The sequence below is a fragment of the Pelodiscus sinensis genome, chromosome 9, assembly GCF_052426305.1.
Source record: "Pelodiscus sinensis isolate ZL-2025 chromosome 9, ASM5242630v1, whole genome shotgun sequence".
In the NCBI taxonomy this organism is placed as follows: Eukaryota; Metazoa; Chordata; order Testudines; family Trionychidae; genus Pelodiscus; species Pelodiscus sinensis.
Window position 1 is genome coordinate 61,990,877 of NC_143060.1, and position 17,515 is coordinate 62,008,391.

Here is a 17,515-nt window from a genome sequence, read left to right on the forward strand (position 1 = left end):
ATGGGATAGAGAAATGTTAGAAAAGGATTGGGGAAATCCTGAGGATTTGTGGGTACAGTTCTGTAAGTATAGAACTGCCTGCAAGCTAAAGAATGGGACAAAGCCTGAGTCTGTGGAAAGGAGCCACTTTCCATTTAGCAAGGAAAACAGGATCAGGCCCAGGCAAGCAGGCAGAAAAGGAAAACAGGATCAGGCCCAGACAAGCAGGCAGGTAACAGATAAGATTGAAAGCCTTGTGGTAGAACTGAGAAAAAGGCTGTAAGTACTGGAAATCTAAATCCTTAAGCATACTTACAAGAATAATATCTGAAACAAGGCCAGTTTTTATTTTAGAGATAAGAAAGTGTTTTAAGAAAAGAGAAACAGAGAATTTAAACTCTGCAGAGAATGGAGAGCAAATGCAGTTGTGCAAATGCTAAAATGGTGTAGATAGAAAATTGTGGTTTCTTTACAGTCATTCTGAAGGAAAAATGGGCCCTTTTTCCAAAGGAATGTCTGTAAATAATCCAGGCAAATTTGACTCAAATTCGTACATTTAATTATAGATACTGCTAAAAGAACTCTAAAGGGAGGGGGTTCTATTGGAACTGAACTACCCCAATGAATAAAAGGGAATGTAATTGTTGTATAGCTATGTAAAAATAGTGTAAGAAAGGTTCAGAGAGAATGTATGTGTATCTGTGTGTAGATATATATATATATATAGTGTATAAATGAAGTTTAAGGTCCAGTAATCTTGTTTGTTTGTAGGTTTAAAACAAATTGGTTTGGTAAGACCATTTTAGTCCAAGTCGTTTAATGAAGGTACAGGAAAACTGTGAGCATAAAGAGAGAGTTATACCCTATGCAAAGTTTAATGTGGCTAAGTAGTGTTGCAAACAAAGATTGCACATTTTCCTGTAAACTATAGAATGAGTAAAAACTGCAAACAGACTAAAATGCTGTGAAAGCTCCAAGAGCCACAACAGGTTGTGATTTCCTTTGTGATGTAAATGCCCTAGCTGGCAGCACAAAGAAGCTTTGCAGGTAATAGCTAAGTTTGATTAGCAAACTAGCTGAGATCAGAAAGTTCAAATTGTAGCCCTCCAGAAAGAAAGAAAGAAATAGGAGGTTGGGTATACTAGGAAAAGTTTAAATGTAAGCAGTCTTTTAAGAAGGCAGAGAGAAGACTGAGGAATTGGCATTTGTAAAAGATGTTACCCCTTTTAAACAAAATCTTGCAAAGGTTTGGGCATAGCCCTTGATCTGATCAAGTGTTAATTGCTATCCATACAATTTCAGACCTAGAAGACAAATTGACTAACTTTGTGGATATGTAAACCCTCAACTTCAAAGGAGAGGGAAACAGCTGCAGCTTTTGTCTTCTATGGAAAACCTGTAATGAGGTGTTCTTCAAAACTGACTGAATAAGAATGCAAACATGAAACTGGAAAAATGTAAAAGCCTCTGCTGCAGAAGTGGAGAGGTAGAAATGCATGTCCCTCAGTACCCAGACAGAGCAAGATTCCCTTAAGGATGGGTGCTGAGAGTTAAAGCAACTCTCAGATGTATTTTTTTTTTCTTCCCTCAGGAATATGTTTAAGAAAAGGACCAGGAGGTATAAGGCTTAGTAAACACGCTCACCCTCCTTACCAAATTAATAGTAGACAAACCTGTCTCATTGGGAAAAGTCATTTAGCATGTGAAAAAGGGAAGGCAAAAAGTTTGGAGCCCTATATGGGCATGGTTGAAGGAATAAGGAAAGTAAAGCAGACATTGGAAAGTTACTAGGAATGAGACATTTTCTTTGAAAGGACAAAGCAAGTGATTTAAGGAAATGTGAAGATAAAAGGTGGACTCCATGGGAGTGTGGAAGGAACTAAGTGGTGGTTGTAATATGTGAAGGGAAATCTTGTTTTAAAATGACACCTTGTTTCTTTGCAGCCTCTTAACAATGTGCAAACCATCTATGCAAAGAAACAATCAAATGTAAACATTTTGTCTATGGACACCTTTGTTAAATCTGCAAAGGAAAATTAAGGATTCTACTAAAACTTAATTGGTTAACTGCATAAAGGAATGAGCTCTATTTTGTGGATTTTGTAACTCTATTTTGTGGATTTCAAATTAACTAGTTTTATTTTGTTTTGGATAATGTCCTCTTGCTTAAAATTGCAAACAAACAAGGCACAAATTGGTTAGTGCTTCTGTTGGGCATTCAACTCTTAAGGACATTTAACTTTCTAGAAACCAAATTATTAGTTTAGAAATTCAAGCTTTGAAACTTAACTGTCTCTTTCAAGGCTGAGTTGATAACACTTTTGGCTTGCTTTTAAATTCAACATTATATGTAAATACAGGCTGCCTGGTTATTTCAAAGGAAAGTGGACAGGGAAGGCTGTTGCTGTTTCAGCAGACACATCCACTGCACCCCTGTCCACAAACATAGAAGGAACAGCTCAGCTTGCAGAGCTGGCAGCAATCAATTAGCTTGTGAGGCAGGGGCCAGTACCATCTACACTAACTCCTATGCTATATGGGCTGGAGCCACCCAGTGGATAACTAACTGGGAAATAATAGGAAAGCCTGTTTGGAGATTGGAATATTGGAAATGGATATACCAGCATGCAACCCCACATGCCTTAAGCATAAGTCATGTGTCCAAAAAAAAAAAAAAATAATAATAATAATACTCTAGCTGCACAGCTAAATAACCTAGCAGATGCAGCAGTACAAATTTTTGCTGCCCAGGTGAATTGGGAACGCCTGTACATTTGGCTACATGAAACCTTGGGACACACAGAGAGCGATAAGCTGGTGTGGCAGGCACATGCCAGGGGGTGGCCTATCACCCACAAACAAGCCAAAGATCTGGTACAAGCTTGCACCCTATGTGCTGAACTCAAGGAAACATATAACAGAAGGACAATGGTTTGCCAGGCTAAGAGATGGAAAAATACTATGGGCAACCTGGCAAGTAAATTATATTGGTACACTACCCACCAGTAAGCAAGGGTGGAAGTATGTTTTAACTGGAATGGAAATTGTTTCAGGAATTGGTTTTTGCTTACTCAACCCCAGTGGCAACAGGGTTGTTTACAGTCATGGGACTAAACCACTTAATAGACCTTGTCCCAATGCCCCAGTTTGGGAACACAAACCCATTTACTGCACTCCTACAATGGAAAGAGATGCTGGGCTAACACCAATAACCATCACTGAGGCTTGGATTATATCCAAGACCGGCAAACCTTATGTTTTATTACAGGAAACTGAGGCAATATCCCTGAACAGTGCTCCAGTGGGATGGATCCCTCCCAATGCTGGTGTGGATCTGGGAAACCACCATGAACTTTTTGTATATATATATACCGCTTGCTGTTGTGCTTGCAACCACTGTTGTTAGTTACAGACTATTGAAATAAGACATGGTACTCCAACTCGCCATGGTCTTCTTCCTCATCCCAACTGCTACTGCTATACCAGAACACCTTACTTGACTCCTCTACTGGACTGGGAATCGAGTTTGTCCCTCTCAGCCCAAATGACTGGTGAAACAAAGTGACATCTTCCGATGGGGACCGGTATGGTTCGATGACAGCGACTACCGCAATCCTCTAAATAACTCTGGGGGGAGGTCAAGGGGCGAGGCAAGGGAAGTGGCAACAAACGGTATGGGATAAGACATGCTGTAACTAAAAATGTAAAGCCTCATGGCTAGATTGGCTAGCCCAACACCTAGGACTTTCGTTAACTCCCTTCCTTCACTCTATCGTAAATACTATATTAACCATTTTACTTGTTGTAATCGCTTGCTGCATGCTTCTATGTATTGTTAGGCATTTTGTGTACACTGCTACCTCCTCTGCACAAATCTGGTATATGGCATTGGGAAGCGATCCTAATCAATCCCTTGATCCAAATTATCTGATCAGACCCTGCTGATAGGGCGATTTTAGCTTCCTCCAAGGAGGGCAAAGGGTGCTGGCATCACCGCCATCTTGCGTTCTGGGACATAGTGAGGCGTGTCAAGGGGGTGGAATGTAGCCAGACACAAAAACCCCATCTTGTTTTTCCACGAGCCCCATCTTGTTTCTCCCCCCCCCCCCAGAGAGCAAGAGAAAGGCAGTCAGCCTTTGATGCCCTGGGAACACAGGTTTGCTGCCTGTCCCTGACTCTACCATAAACAGAAACCAGACAGTAAATGGGCTAGCTGACGACCCGGGGCCTCCCGTCGCCCTGATGGCTAGTACCAGTAATTGACACGCCTACACTGTCCCAGAGAGGAATCTTCGCCCATCACATACCAGAGGTGCCCATTGTCTGCATTTTCCCAGGTGTAAATTATGCTTTGCACCCTTCGTGGGAAACTTGGCATTCAAAGCCATTTTTCCTAATTGGCCACTTGAAACCAGGAAGAAGCCTACATGACCCAAGGGGTATAAAAAGAGGTTCAGCCGCCCACCCCATTTGAGCTCCAATCATCTATACCTGCTGGCAGGTATTGATTGTCTCCAGAGGTCTGTGGGACGCCCAACCTCGCCCTACTTCTTCCCGAGGGATTGAGAGAAAGACGCTGGCCACGCCAAGTCTGGAACGCAGGGGTGAGAATATATACCTGCTATGTGTCTATTTTGCATGCATTTAATAAGAGCTCAGAGAACCAAAGGGTTTCATGGTACCTGTAAGTGACTTCTTAGTGTAATTTCTGTTCTGTCCTTTGTAGTGTCTGTGTTATCTGTAACACAGTAGTAGCATTTAACAACTAAGTTTACCCTGTAACAATAAAATAGTAACTGTTTAAGCTTTAACCTGACTCCTTCAGTTGCTGTAACAGAACCAAGCACAATTTAAAAGAACTTCAGCCGGTCATAAGGGACTCACTGCCCTGACCGTCGGCTGACAGGGCACCTCCACCATTGAAATGTAGCAAGAGCCCTGATGGCTCTTGCTACATTTCGAAAGCAGAAGTGCTGCAGGGAGCATGGCCAGCGGGGGACTAAAGCAGTCCCCCGTTGGCCCCGCAATCCCTGCTTTTGGAATGTACAAGAGGGCTCTTGTACTTTTTAAAAGCAAAGCGCTTGAGTCCCCAGCTTATCCCAAGCTCCCTGCAGTGCTTCTGTTTTTGAAATGTAGCAAGACCCCTGCTTTTACTACATTTCAAAGGCAAAAGTGCCACCAGTTCCCCCTGCACCCTTGCCCCTTCTCCCCACAGAAATGGTACTGGGGGGGGAACCGGCTTTTAAGACAGCTCCCCCCAGCACCAGATCCTGCTCCCCCACCTTGCTGCCTCTCTCTGACAGAGGCAACAAGGGTGGGGGGGCAACTAGTTGAGTCACTAGTCAACTATCCGATAAGCATTTGCTTATCGGATAGTTGACTAGTTGCTTACATCACTACTTCACATCCCTACTGGAAACCCACACAAACACTTTTATAACTGCAAAGCTAACACTCCAATCTTAATCCCATGTTGTAAGATAATATTTATGAGAGTAATAGATACAACAATTTACAAGCATTTCATAAAGTCCAAACATTACACCCAACTCCATAAATCTAATAACAATTCTAAAATGCAGGTTAGGTTTGACTGGTTTCCAACTATGCATCTGTCAGTGTTCATTGAGGCCTAGCAGCTGGCACCTGGTCTGCCAGCACCACAACCACTACTAAATTTTACTGTAAATATTTGTCAAGATCAACTTGCTCAAAGTTACCAAAAATAGAGATTTTCTGGTCACCAGGCAACTTCCCCACCTCTACAACATAAGACTAAGGCAAGTGTATAAGATTATCACATTGTTAAATGCAGGGAATGCTGATTTCAGAGATAATTTGACTAGGATTCAAAGGAAAAAAGTATTAAAGAAGCTTTTGGAGCCAAAAAGTCCATTTCCCCCATCGTTTCTTGCAACCTACTATACATTAGTCTGAAACTGATCAAGAGCATACAAGGGAAAAAATTGTGACATTTACTATTTAGTCACAGCCTTGTCTTTAGCATACATTTTACACTTCTATCATTTAATTATAAACTTTAAAAACTATTACAAGTGGCCATAAAAGGAATTTTTTTGTGAAAATTTTATCATTTTTAGTGAATGATTTTGAAGTTGTTCAACCAGCTCTATTAACTACAGGAAGATTATGCTAACGTAATACCACAGGAGAACTGTTAAGAATAATGAGACGGAAAAGAATGGAAATGAGTTTGATAGAAGGATGATTAACGTGACTATCATCTACAAAGTGTGGATTAAAACTGGAAAGATGAGCAAACCCAAAAGCCATCAAGAAAGACTCTGTAGGCCAGAAACAGAGAAACCCAATCTGAACACCCAAACAGTCATTTCATTTTCATTGAAATAGAGGTCTTATGTTAGAGTGTATACATTGACCCCCAAAATTAAAAAGGTACTAAAAATGAACAAACAAAAAAATTGGGATTTGCCCTGGAAATCAAATAGAAAGACAGACAGAAAGAAAGAAATCAAGTCTTCCGATGAACACTGCTCAAACAACTTATAAAAGTGAGTCACTGTACAAATCCATGTACATGGATCTGAAAAAGAGAATTAATTTAATTTCTGTTAGATAAGTTGTTGCTTACTTTCAGGGAACATTTGACTAGAGGAGGAACTGTCACCTGATGATCAGTGTTAAGTGAGGAAAGGATGTCTGGGTTGTGGTCATAACATTGATTTAACATGGGCCTGCCTTTGGACTGAAATTATGAAGATCTACACACAAGAAAAGTCATTTAAGTATGACTAACAGATGGCAACATCCTTTCATTGCAAAACTGTAAACTAAGTTAACACAGCAGAAATTAAGACAGCCTAGATACTGACATTTAAAATAGCGTACGGGTGCTAATTAAAGGCAAACAGCCCCGTCAATGAGACCAGCAAACAAACTTGCAGGAATTTCTTTAGGAGAGAGTGTGAATATGGTAGATTACATAAAAAGGTTTAAAATAGGCTTGTACTTTGTGAAGAAACTTAAATGTTATTGAAAAATACCATCACTGCAAACACAACTCTCCATCTAAAAATTAAACTTTGCTCTTTACCCCTGAGCAGTGAAAAAAATTTTGGATTTCACCCCCCTACAAAAAAAAGTTGAGGGGGAGATATTTTTTTTAAAAAAAACAGTGTAACCTGTGTTTCTGTATTTGGAATCTATCAAAAGCTTGTAATATGCAGGACTCTTGCTCAGTGGTTCTCAACCTTTCCTGACTACTGTACCCTTTTCAGGACTCATTTAACTTGTGCATCCAAAAGTTTCACCTAACTTAAAAATGACTTGCTTACATAATCAGTCATAAAAATATCAAAATGTCACAACACACTGTAGAAAAATTACTTGCTCTCATTTTTTACCAACTAAAAAATAAAGCAATTGGAATATTAATATTGTGCTTACATTTCAGTGTATAGTATATAAAATCATTTTAGTTTGCACTGACTTTGCTAATGTGTTTTATGTGGACTGTTGTAAAAATTAGGCAATTAGGTTTGATGTACCCCTAGAAGACCTCTGCGTACCCCCAGGGATATGAACACCTGACTTGAGAACCACTGCTCAAATGTGTTGACTCTGCAATATTAACAAGGCTTCTAAAAAAAAATTTTAACCACACACGTCAGCAGTTATGAAGGAGTCCAAAAAAGGGAACAGATCAGTGGAGTAGAAACGTGGTCTACTACAGACTAGAAACACAATAAAATCCAGAGTTGCCTCATGTTACACACTATAAAAATTAAGACTGGCACAGCACTGGAACACTCAATCATGATGTAGTGAGTAGAAGTCATTGTCTGTGGCTGTCATTAAGTAGTAAGACTTCAGCAAGATGTTACTGCTGGCAAAGTAATTGGTCAAGATATGAATGACAGGATAAGATGTCACCAACTGCCAAAAAATAGAAAGCATTATGTCAAAGGGAATCCTCAGAGTTTATATGACATAATATGGAAGATACCCGCACATTGTACAAGAAAATCAAATAAAAGAACCAGACACAGGTCAGATGGATTTATTCACCACATAGTATGCAGTTAGGCCCTATTCAGACTTGCGAATCCTCTAAGTGACATTCTAGGAGTGGCAACCTTTCTTTCAGAGGTCATACAAAAGAGACTTAGAAAGCTTCAGTCTCATGTATTGCAACCCCCAGGAATATGTCAAGCAACCGCCAATATGACATCATGTGACATAGGGATATCAATGCTTAACTAGTTAACTGGTAAGCACCACTCTTATCAGGAGATGCTCACTGATTATCAGTTAACCATTGTCCGGGCTGGACCAGCCTCTGTCCAAAGGGCAGGCACGCCAGCCAGGCTGGCCCCTGTGCAATTCCACAGGCCAGAGCCACTCCAGTCCAGGTGAGCTGGAGCCGTCATCTGCCATTTAAGTGGTTAACTAGGTAAACATAACATTTAACTGGTTAACTGATAAAACGGGATTTTACATCCCTAATGTGAAGATGGTTAGTACTCATCTGTACACACAAAGGATAGTGAGACAGTCATCTAAATGCACAATTCTAGCAGGTGTTTTATAGACACATGACACAATGCACATGGCTAGAAATACAGTGTTGGAAAAATTAATTCAAGAATAGTCCCAAGGCTTTCACAAATACAGGCAGTCCCCGGGTTATGTACAAGATAGGGACTGTAGGTTTGTTCTTAAGTTGAATTTGTATGTAAGTCGGAACTGGTACATATTGTAGGGGAAACTCTAGCCAAACATTTGTCCAGAGCTCAGTTTTATTCTCCCACACCTCACTTCCCTCAGTCCTTTATTCTCAAGCTGAAGTGTCTGCTGAGAAAAGCCGCTCCGCGTCTCCCTGGTCTGCTGGGGGAGGGGGAGGGCGCTAAGCTTCGCGTCTCCCTGGTCTGCTGGGGGGAAGCAGCTAGTGCGGGGTTGCCTCACTCCATTTGTAAGTAGGGATCCGATGTAAGTCGGATCCATGTAACCCGGGGACTGCCTGTACTTTGCATTTGTAAGACATACTTCACACAGTGATCTGAAAGCGCTTAAAACATTAAGTCTCTCTACCTAGGCAGAGAATTTATCCTTATTTTACAGAGAGAAGCAGCAACTAGCAGTTAAATGCTATGTCTAGGATGAGGAAGTAAGGAACAGAAGTGAGACAAGATCGTAGTCCCAATTCCAAGTCACTTACATCAACCGCTAAATATAACACTACCTGACTGAAGTAAAATTAACCTAGAATTACCCCAGTGCAAGGTTACCATACTATTCAATTTAACAAGTTATCTAAGTATTAGAGTGTCATCACTACTATTTACTGAGTTAAGCTGCTAATTTTTACAGCCAGCCAATGCAGGCATATTATTAATCCACAGTGACTAATAGCTCAGCTGAGCTATTAAAGTACATGCAGGTCAGAGTGCATGGTCCTCTGAGCTAGTCCAAGGAGGAATTAGATTAAAACTACAGACACATACAACTCATGTGATTTATTCTAGCTTGCCAAGGAAACATAGAGCTACTCAAGAGTTAAAACTCTAGGCCAGTGGTTCCCAACCCGTGGTCTGTGCTGGGGGGCCACAAAGTCACTGCAGGGGGTCCACAAAGTCACTGCAGGGGGTCCAAGGAAAGTTTTTAAATGTAAGGATCAGGATCCTTATATTTCCTTTCCTTTACTCCTCCCCCTCTCCCCAGGAGTATGAGGAGGGGGGCTGCCGTGTGCTCCAGGTTGTGGCTTGCTTTTGATCCCGTTCCCCACTTGCTAAGGGAGCATGGGAAAAGTGCTTGAATCCCGTGCATGCCTCTTACACACCAGTCAGGAGTGAGAGGCATGCATGGAATGCAAACACTTTCTCCACACTCCCTTAGCTTCCAGAGAACAGGATCAAAAGCAAGCCGCGTCCTGGCATGCATGACTGCTGCTCCCCCCCGCCCCATGCACATAATTTTTCGCCCTTGAAGAGCTGGCATCTCCACACTCCCTTAGCTTCCAGAGAACAGGATCAAAAGCAAGCCGCATCCTGGCACGCATGACTGCTGCTCCCCCCCGCCCCATGCACATAATTTTCCACCCTTGAAGAGCTGGCATCTCCAGATCTCCCTTTGGCAATGAGAGCCTCCTCGCTCTGTGGATGGGCAGGGGACAGGAGCTGAGGAAGCAGTGCAGGCGAATAGCAGCCAATGGGACCTGAGAAGCTCCATGTCCTGCAGTCTGCATGCCTCCCAGCCCACGCTGAAGATGACAAGCTGCAACTGTCCCCTGGAGTCTGCTTATATACACACTTACTTTTTACCATTTTTTTAAAATACATCAGCCCGCTCTAACCGTTCAAAAGCTATTAGATGGATTGGGTTTTGGGGGTTTTTTTGGGAGAAGGAGGAGGGAATCTATAAAATTTTAATAGAATGAAATGGGGTCCATATGCATGGAAAGATTAGGAACCACTGCTCTAGGCCACGAGATACTTGTAGTTTTCCATTTTTTCTTCCTCCTAGATATTATCTGGTGGGGAGTTTTTTAATTTTGTTTTTCAGAAGTTTATAACTTCCTTCTAACTTTGTTCTCATTTCTGTTTTTAATTTGGGAGAGCTAAGCTGAAGTATCACCTATTTTGAAGCCTAAGAGATCAGTGATTTCCTCTAATAAACTCTAAGCTCCATCTCCCATTTCACCCTCAAGAATGGCAACTTCATAGTGCGCAAGGAACATAGATCCTCCAAGATATAGTTGTCAAGGAAAGAGGCACTGGCTGTGATGCCAAGAACCAGCTGCAGAGAGAATTAAAAGTTAGGACATTAGCTTTTAACTTAAATTCTATAAAAAGCCACTGTAACAACAGGAGCACTACTCAAATGAAGCTGGCTATTTCATTCTGGCTAAAGTAACACACATGCCATGATAAAGCTTCAGAGGGGTAGCCGTGTTAGTCTGAATCTGCAAAAAACAATGAGAAGTCCTATGGCTCCTTATAAACTAACAGATTTTCATCGGACGAAGTGGGTCTTTGCCCATGAAAGCTTATGCTCCAATAACTCTGTTAGTCTGTAGGGGTGTGTCTAGACTACATGCCTCCGTCGATGGAGGCATGTAGATTAGACAGATAAGCAAAGGGAAATGAAGCCACAATTTAAATAATCGCGGCTTCATTTAAATTTACATGGCTGCCGCGCTGAGCCGACAAACAGCTGATCAGCTGTTTGTCGGTTCAGCGCGCTAGTCTGGACACTCCGGGCCGACCTGAAAGCCTTTTATCGACATCCCCCTTATGCCTCGTAGGATGAGGTTTACGGGGGATGTCGATAAAAGGCTTTCATTTCTACAGGGGAGCGTCCAGACTAGCACGCTGAGCCGACAAACAGCTGATCAGCTGTTTGTCGGCTCAGCGCGGCAGCCATGTAAATTTAAATGAAGCCGCGATGATTTAAATCGCGGCTTCATTTCTCTTTGCCAAATAAACAAATCTACTTGGCTCCGTCGACGGAGCCATGTAGTTTAGACGAACCCTAAGGTGCCACAGGATTTCTCGTTGTTTATGCTGATGAAGTCTGCAAGACACAATGGAGTGGATGACTGTGGCAAAATCATTCAACAACATGAGCATGGCCCTACCAAATTCATGGTCCATTTTGGTCAATATCTTGGTCATGGGAATTTAAAAATAAATTTCAAAATTTTAGCTATTTAAATCTGAAATTTCACAGTACTGTAATTGCAGGAATCCTGACCCAAAAAGGAGTTAGGGGCGTACAAGGCTATTACAAGGTACTGCTACCCTTACTTCTGTACTGCTGCTGGTAGTCTTGCCTTCAGAAGTGGGCAGCTAGATATCCTAGCCATGAGGATGGCCATGAGCTCAGCTCTGAAACAGAGCAACTCCCTGTAGACAGGGAGTTGCTCCAGCCCCACAGGGCCCATTGCAGGTATGGGACATCTGGTTAGAGAAGCCCATGTCCATGGCAGGCATGACCAGCCCCCTCCACCGCATGCAGGGACTGATCTGGCAACTGCCATTCTAGCCACCCAATGCTGAAGACAGAAGCACAGAAGTAAGGGAGGCACGTTATGATACTGTCACCCTTCTGCGCTACTGCTGGCGGGATGCTACCTTCAGAACTAGTTGCTCAGCTACCGTTCTCAGCCACCACCTCCGAAGGCAGCAAAGAAGTATGGGTGACAATACCGTGACCTTCCTAAAATAACCCCCTATGCATTTGGGAGGTCAAGGCCCCCAGTTAGAGAAATGCTGGTCTCCTCTGTGAAATATATATAGATGAGAGTAAAAGAACACATATTTCAGGGAGGGAGACCAGATTTCAGTCTGTGACATGTTTTTCATAGCCTTGAATTTGGTAGCTAGCTAAACTTTGGAGGAAGGAGACATTTTTCATAACCACCACCATTTGAACACTCTAATAACAGCAAGGAGTTGAAGAGGACCACAAAGCTGTAGTCTGATTACAATTATGAGGACTAATTCCTTCCAACAGAGCAGGACAGCCACCCTCTTAGTGGTTCCATTGCCGCTTTCATTGTTTGGTCTTCCAATAATAAATATTATTCCTTGCTATTTGTGCTTCACTATTTCATTTTGCTCTTTGAAAAGCCTTCAATTCCATAGATTCACTCCAACGCTGAAAACTCAGAACATACATGGCATTAAGCTAACTTAGATACTGGGCTATTTCCTACCTTCCTGTATAGGTCGAGGAAATTTTCAAATTCCACCATCAACTAGCCTCTTCAGCAGAGTTGGGCAATTGTTCATCGGGGTTAGCCCTCGCAGGCTAACAGACACTTTATTTACCTCAGGTACAGCTACTTCAGCTCCCACAGTTCACTATTCCTGGCCAATGGGAGCTGCAAGAAGTGGTGGACTGAAAGCTGCGGATATGCAAGTAAATAAAGCATCTGACAGTCCACCAGGAGCTAACCCTGACAAACCATGCCCAGCCCATGGGCTGCTTATTTTCCACCCCAGCTCTACAGAATGGAATTAGGGGAAGGTGACTGAGGAGTTCAGACTAAGTTCTAAGTAATCAGTGTTATTTCGCCAGTTTGTGAATTTTTCCCGTATTCCACTAGAGCTTGCTTTGTGTGTGGAGAAGTACCTCCACTTTCATAAAAAAAAAATGTGACACGAACTCTGCAGAAGACCCTTCATCAAGCCAATGATAGCATGTGAAAGATATGGGAGACTCATGATATTTTATGAATAAGATATGTCCAGCAGTTTCTTATTGCACTGCTTACTATAAGACTACCAGGATTAAGACCAGCAGGAGATACTTGACATTTTGTGCTGTTTTTCCCCTTTCCTGATGCTTAGCAGACACCAAGAGCTATTATGATAGCCTCTGACTCAGTTCAAGAGACACAGGGAAACAAAAACGACGTGGGACTGATAAAACAGCAGGAGAGAGACCCATGAAAGCAGACTGAACCCCAACCCCTAAAAGCAAGGGTGTCTGGATAAGCCTCCCTTATCTTTGTATAAAACAAATGTGCAGATTGCTTAACAACATGCATGTGTTAATAACCCTTAGCTCTTCATCTGCTTTGTTCCTCCTATGAAATTTTTGTTTAAAAGTTGTTCTGAAAGGACTGTTTTGAGTCACCATATCCAGAAATTGGTCACAGCTCCTAAAGGGAAGGCTGGCGGTGCTCCAGTCCAGTCAGCCCTACTGAAGAACCACAATCAGTAACACAGCATGCTATATACCCAGGACCCAGTCTGAAAGTGGGAGAATTGTAGGATTCCTCCTTGGGAGAGGTAAAGGTAAGAGGCCTGACGTCTAGAAGGGATGTCCCCAACCAGGCTAGAATGGGTTGAATGTCTAGATAATTGACCCATTACTGAAATAACCTCACCATTGCTTGAGTTTTGGAATGGCTTCTCTCCCTCAGCTCTCGTCTGCTTTTCATTCATCTCAGGGGTCCCATGTGCCATAGAACTCGGCTGGCGGTGTCTTACCGAAGTACTATCTTCGCCTACCATTGTTGACTGCCATAGAAAAGAGAGGAAATAATTGGTTAGCTGGATAAACATGTTATGTCTGAGGCCTTTTGCTAGGTTTTTCCTGTCTTTGACTGCCCAGTGCAAGTGTGGCGGGAGAGAGGGAGAATAAATGGAATTGGCAGTCTAACAGAGCTAGACCCCCTCCCATCCCAAATATCTGTATAGTAAAACTTGCACCAAGAACTATACCTCCTACTCCCTTCTCTCCACACTAGACAGGAAGCGGAACGAACTATTGCTTAAACATTTATTTTTGCACCACCCACCCCAGAATTAAAAATATAGACTTGTTCTTTAAAGAGGGAGAGGAAGGGGCGTTTTTCCCCACGTGATCACCAAGAGAAATATGGCACCTTGTCCTGCTCTTGACTAACAAAATGGAAATGTATGAAGCACCCTAAAGTAGAGATGTAAAATCCCATTTAATATGTTAACTGGTTAACCTATGTTTAACCAGCCCATCTCATCACATCTGGAGCACAGCGGGGCCAGTCAGAATGCTTCAGCCCGGAAGGACACCTGTTTACCGGTTACCCCAGTAAGCATGCCAGTAAGACAATGCTTACCAGTTAATCAGTTACTCCTTTACATCCCTACCCTAATGTTGCACCTGCAGAAACTGATGCATATATCTGATGCATACATTTATCTAATCACAGTGCTTCTCATCCAGAAGCCCTGTAGTCCAGAGTGCACACTTTATGCATATTTATAAATACATATGCACTCACTATTGAAAGGCAATATCCATTTAAGAAAATATACCAACAGTACAACTAGAGTTGACACTCTTGCAAGAAACAAGATCTCTTTCAATCACATATGGTGAGGCCTTTAGCTTCATAGACTTGATTATATGTCATTTATCATGCAAGGTTAAGTAATGATTTTTGGCACATGAAGAAAGGTACTGTACTTGGGGGCTAGGGAATCCATCTTAATCTGCATCCTTAGAATTAGAAGGCACGATATTTTCCTGCAATATCTGGCAGCTGCCAATGGGTCAGTCTAGCAAAAAAGAAAATATTCTCTCTCTTCTAATCTTCTTTGGTGCTGAGCCAATCACAAGACACAGCTAAGATAAGTCAGACATTTTCAGGTGCACTGCTTTACGAGTGTCACCCTGACACACATGAAGGCCTGAAAGAATACAACAAACAAGCTACAATATGGACACAAGAATCACCTTGCCTTTTCTGATAGGTGAGAATTTAATATTGCAATGACAGCTCCCTTACTTAATGGCAAATGACTTTCTGCACTATTAATTCAGAACCTGAAATTAAACCAACATAACTAAGCAGCAGCAAGCTAAACCCCCTCACATTTGTATTTTTAGTTATTATCCTTCCCCTTCTTTGCCAAGAACTCCGTTTCCTTTTTATGCCTCGGTCCAGTGCAGTGAATCACTTCTGGCTTCCTTCCTTCCACAAGATCAGCATAACACTGTTTCCACATGCTGAACTTTCTCTTACAAATACCCTTCTGTCCTCTTCTACTCTCAGGAAGAAACCGTGATTATTTCTGATGCCCACCCTTTGCTTTTTCCGGGCTTCAGAACCATGAACAGATCCTCTCAGCAGATTTTTCTCAGCCAGGCTCATTTGAAATGGAATATCAATTACTAGGTACTGTATCTCATTCACAAACCCAGACATTGTTTTTATCCATCTTCCTTTTTAATTATTACCAAAAATCCTGAGCTCACCTCACATTATTAACAGAGAAGCAACACATATTAATATATCCATGTTTATACAGTCACACATAAAAAGGTTGTGACATGGCTTCAAGCTAAACAGCAGCCTATAATTAACAGTTTTTTTGTTCTCCATATCAGTAGGTTGTGTTTTTTTAAACATGATTTGGTCTGAGGAAGCACAAAGAGACCGAAAATCAAGTTAGTCCATTAGCAAAAACAAGCCTATTATGGTCTGTCCATAAAATGCCATTTATTATTTTGCTGGCGCTCAGTACATTTGTGTAGCAAGTGGACCTCTCTCTCTCTGCTAAGCTAATGTTACTACAATACAGACAAGGTGAGACACAACGTTATTTATTACAAGACACTCTTCAGGAAGAACTGCAACACCTGACCCAGACTCTCCTGGAATGCTCCTCTGGCCTGCGTTCAGAGAACCAGACTCGCAGAGATCAAGTCTCTGAGGCAGGAACAAGCCACATCGCTAATGGGTGTTTGTCTAACCTGTTCCCAGCACCCTCCAGAGCGAGGATCCCACAGCGCTGCTGAGCCAGGGGGGGGGGGGAGTTTTCCTGACCTCTGACCTCAGGCGGCCTTGCAGATCAAGCCCGCCAGCGCTGTCCCCCTTAGCGCAGCGCTTAGCTTAGGGCTGTTACCAGCCCCCCCCCTCCCCAGGCCAAGCAGCCCCCGGCTGAGGGGCCCGGGCAGCGGCACGAGCGGTGACTGGAGCCGGTCTCCCCTGGCGAGGCTGCCACCGCGGCGAGGGGTGAAAGTCCCCTCAGGCACCCGGACCGCGACCCCGCAGCGGCAGCCGACGGACGCGCTGGCGGGCGCCGCGACAGGGAGCGAGGCGCAGCGCGGGAAACCGCGCCCCTCACCCCGGCTCGGGCAGCCCTGAGGGGCAGCGCGCGGCTCCCCGGCAACGGGAGCCCCAGCGCGTGCGCGCACGCGGGCTCACCAAGCGCCCGGCCCCAGCGGCACCCCAACCCCCCCTTCCTGCAGGGCCGCGCGCGGGTCTACGTCACCTCGTCCGGTGTCCGCGCGATACCCCCTCGCGTCTCAGCGCCCCGACCGACTACGTGAACTGGAGAGAGGAGGGGGGGGAAAAAAAAAAAAAAAAAGGAGAGTCGGGATGCCCCAGCCTTGTCTACGTCACCACGTAAGGGAGTGGGAAGCGCCGGCGCTCATTGGCTGCCGGCCCCGTGCTCCGCCCCGCCCCTCTGCTGCCGGAAGGCGCCCAGGGGAAGCGCGGGAGCCAGGGCACAGCGTGCATGGGGGGAGGAGCTGCAGCAGACAGGGGCGGGTGGGGAGCACGTGAGAGGCACGTGGTGCGCGCCTTCTGCTCCCCCCCCCGCAGCTCTGCCCTTCCCGCCCCCGTGGCTCGCAGGGGCTGGGCTGCGGCGCGCACCAAGCAGCCGCGGGGCGGGACGGGACGTAACTGGCGCCCCGCCTGCGTCACGCTGCGTTCGGGACAGTTAAACGGGGGGGGGTGTCTCAGCCCTGGGGCGGGGTGTGTCCCTCAGCCTGCCTGGACCTGCCCCCCCCCACATTGGGGAGCCTACACGGGTGAGCCAAACCTCTCCCCCCATGTGGGGCTGGAGCACACAGTCTATTAGGTTGTGTCCCCCCCCCCCCCAAGCTCTGGTATGGGAGGGGTTTGTGCAGGTCTGTCTCATTCAGGTGTGTCTACACAGCAGAGTTATTTCCCAATATCGGCCGTTATTCCGAAATAGCTTTCCAAGCGTCTACACAGCCGTGCCCCCTATCTTGAAATAACGGACGGCTTATTCCGGCTTGTGTAAACCTCGTT

The 17,515-nt window shown here is 44.1% G+C and overlaps 1 protein-coding gene across 2 annotated transcripts in view; it reads right to left on the reverse strand.

Annotated features, from left to right (window-relative positions):
- SOAT1 (sterol O-acyltransferase 1) overlaps positions 1-16,880 on the reverse strand; it is a 55,931-nt gene extending 39,051 nt beyond the window's left edge. Inside the window, exons 1-2 of one of the 2 annotated variants that reach the window (XM_075936852.2) lie at positions 16,731-16,880; positions 13,856-13,988 (exon numbers count right to left, since the gene is read on the reverse strand). In XM_075936852.2, the coding sequence (XP_075792967.1) occupies positions 13,856-13,982 (127 nt within the window). In that variant the 5' untranslated portion in view covers positions 13,983-13,988; positions 16,731-16,880. Of the gene's footprint in view, positions 1-13,855; positions 13,989-16,583; positions 16,607-16,730 lie in introns of those variants that run through there. The other variant, XM_075936853.2, reaches the window with a different exon arrangement.
- Between the last annotated feature and the right edge of the window lie 635 nt (positions 16,881-17,515).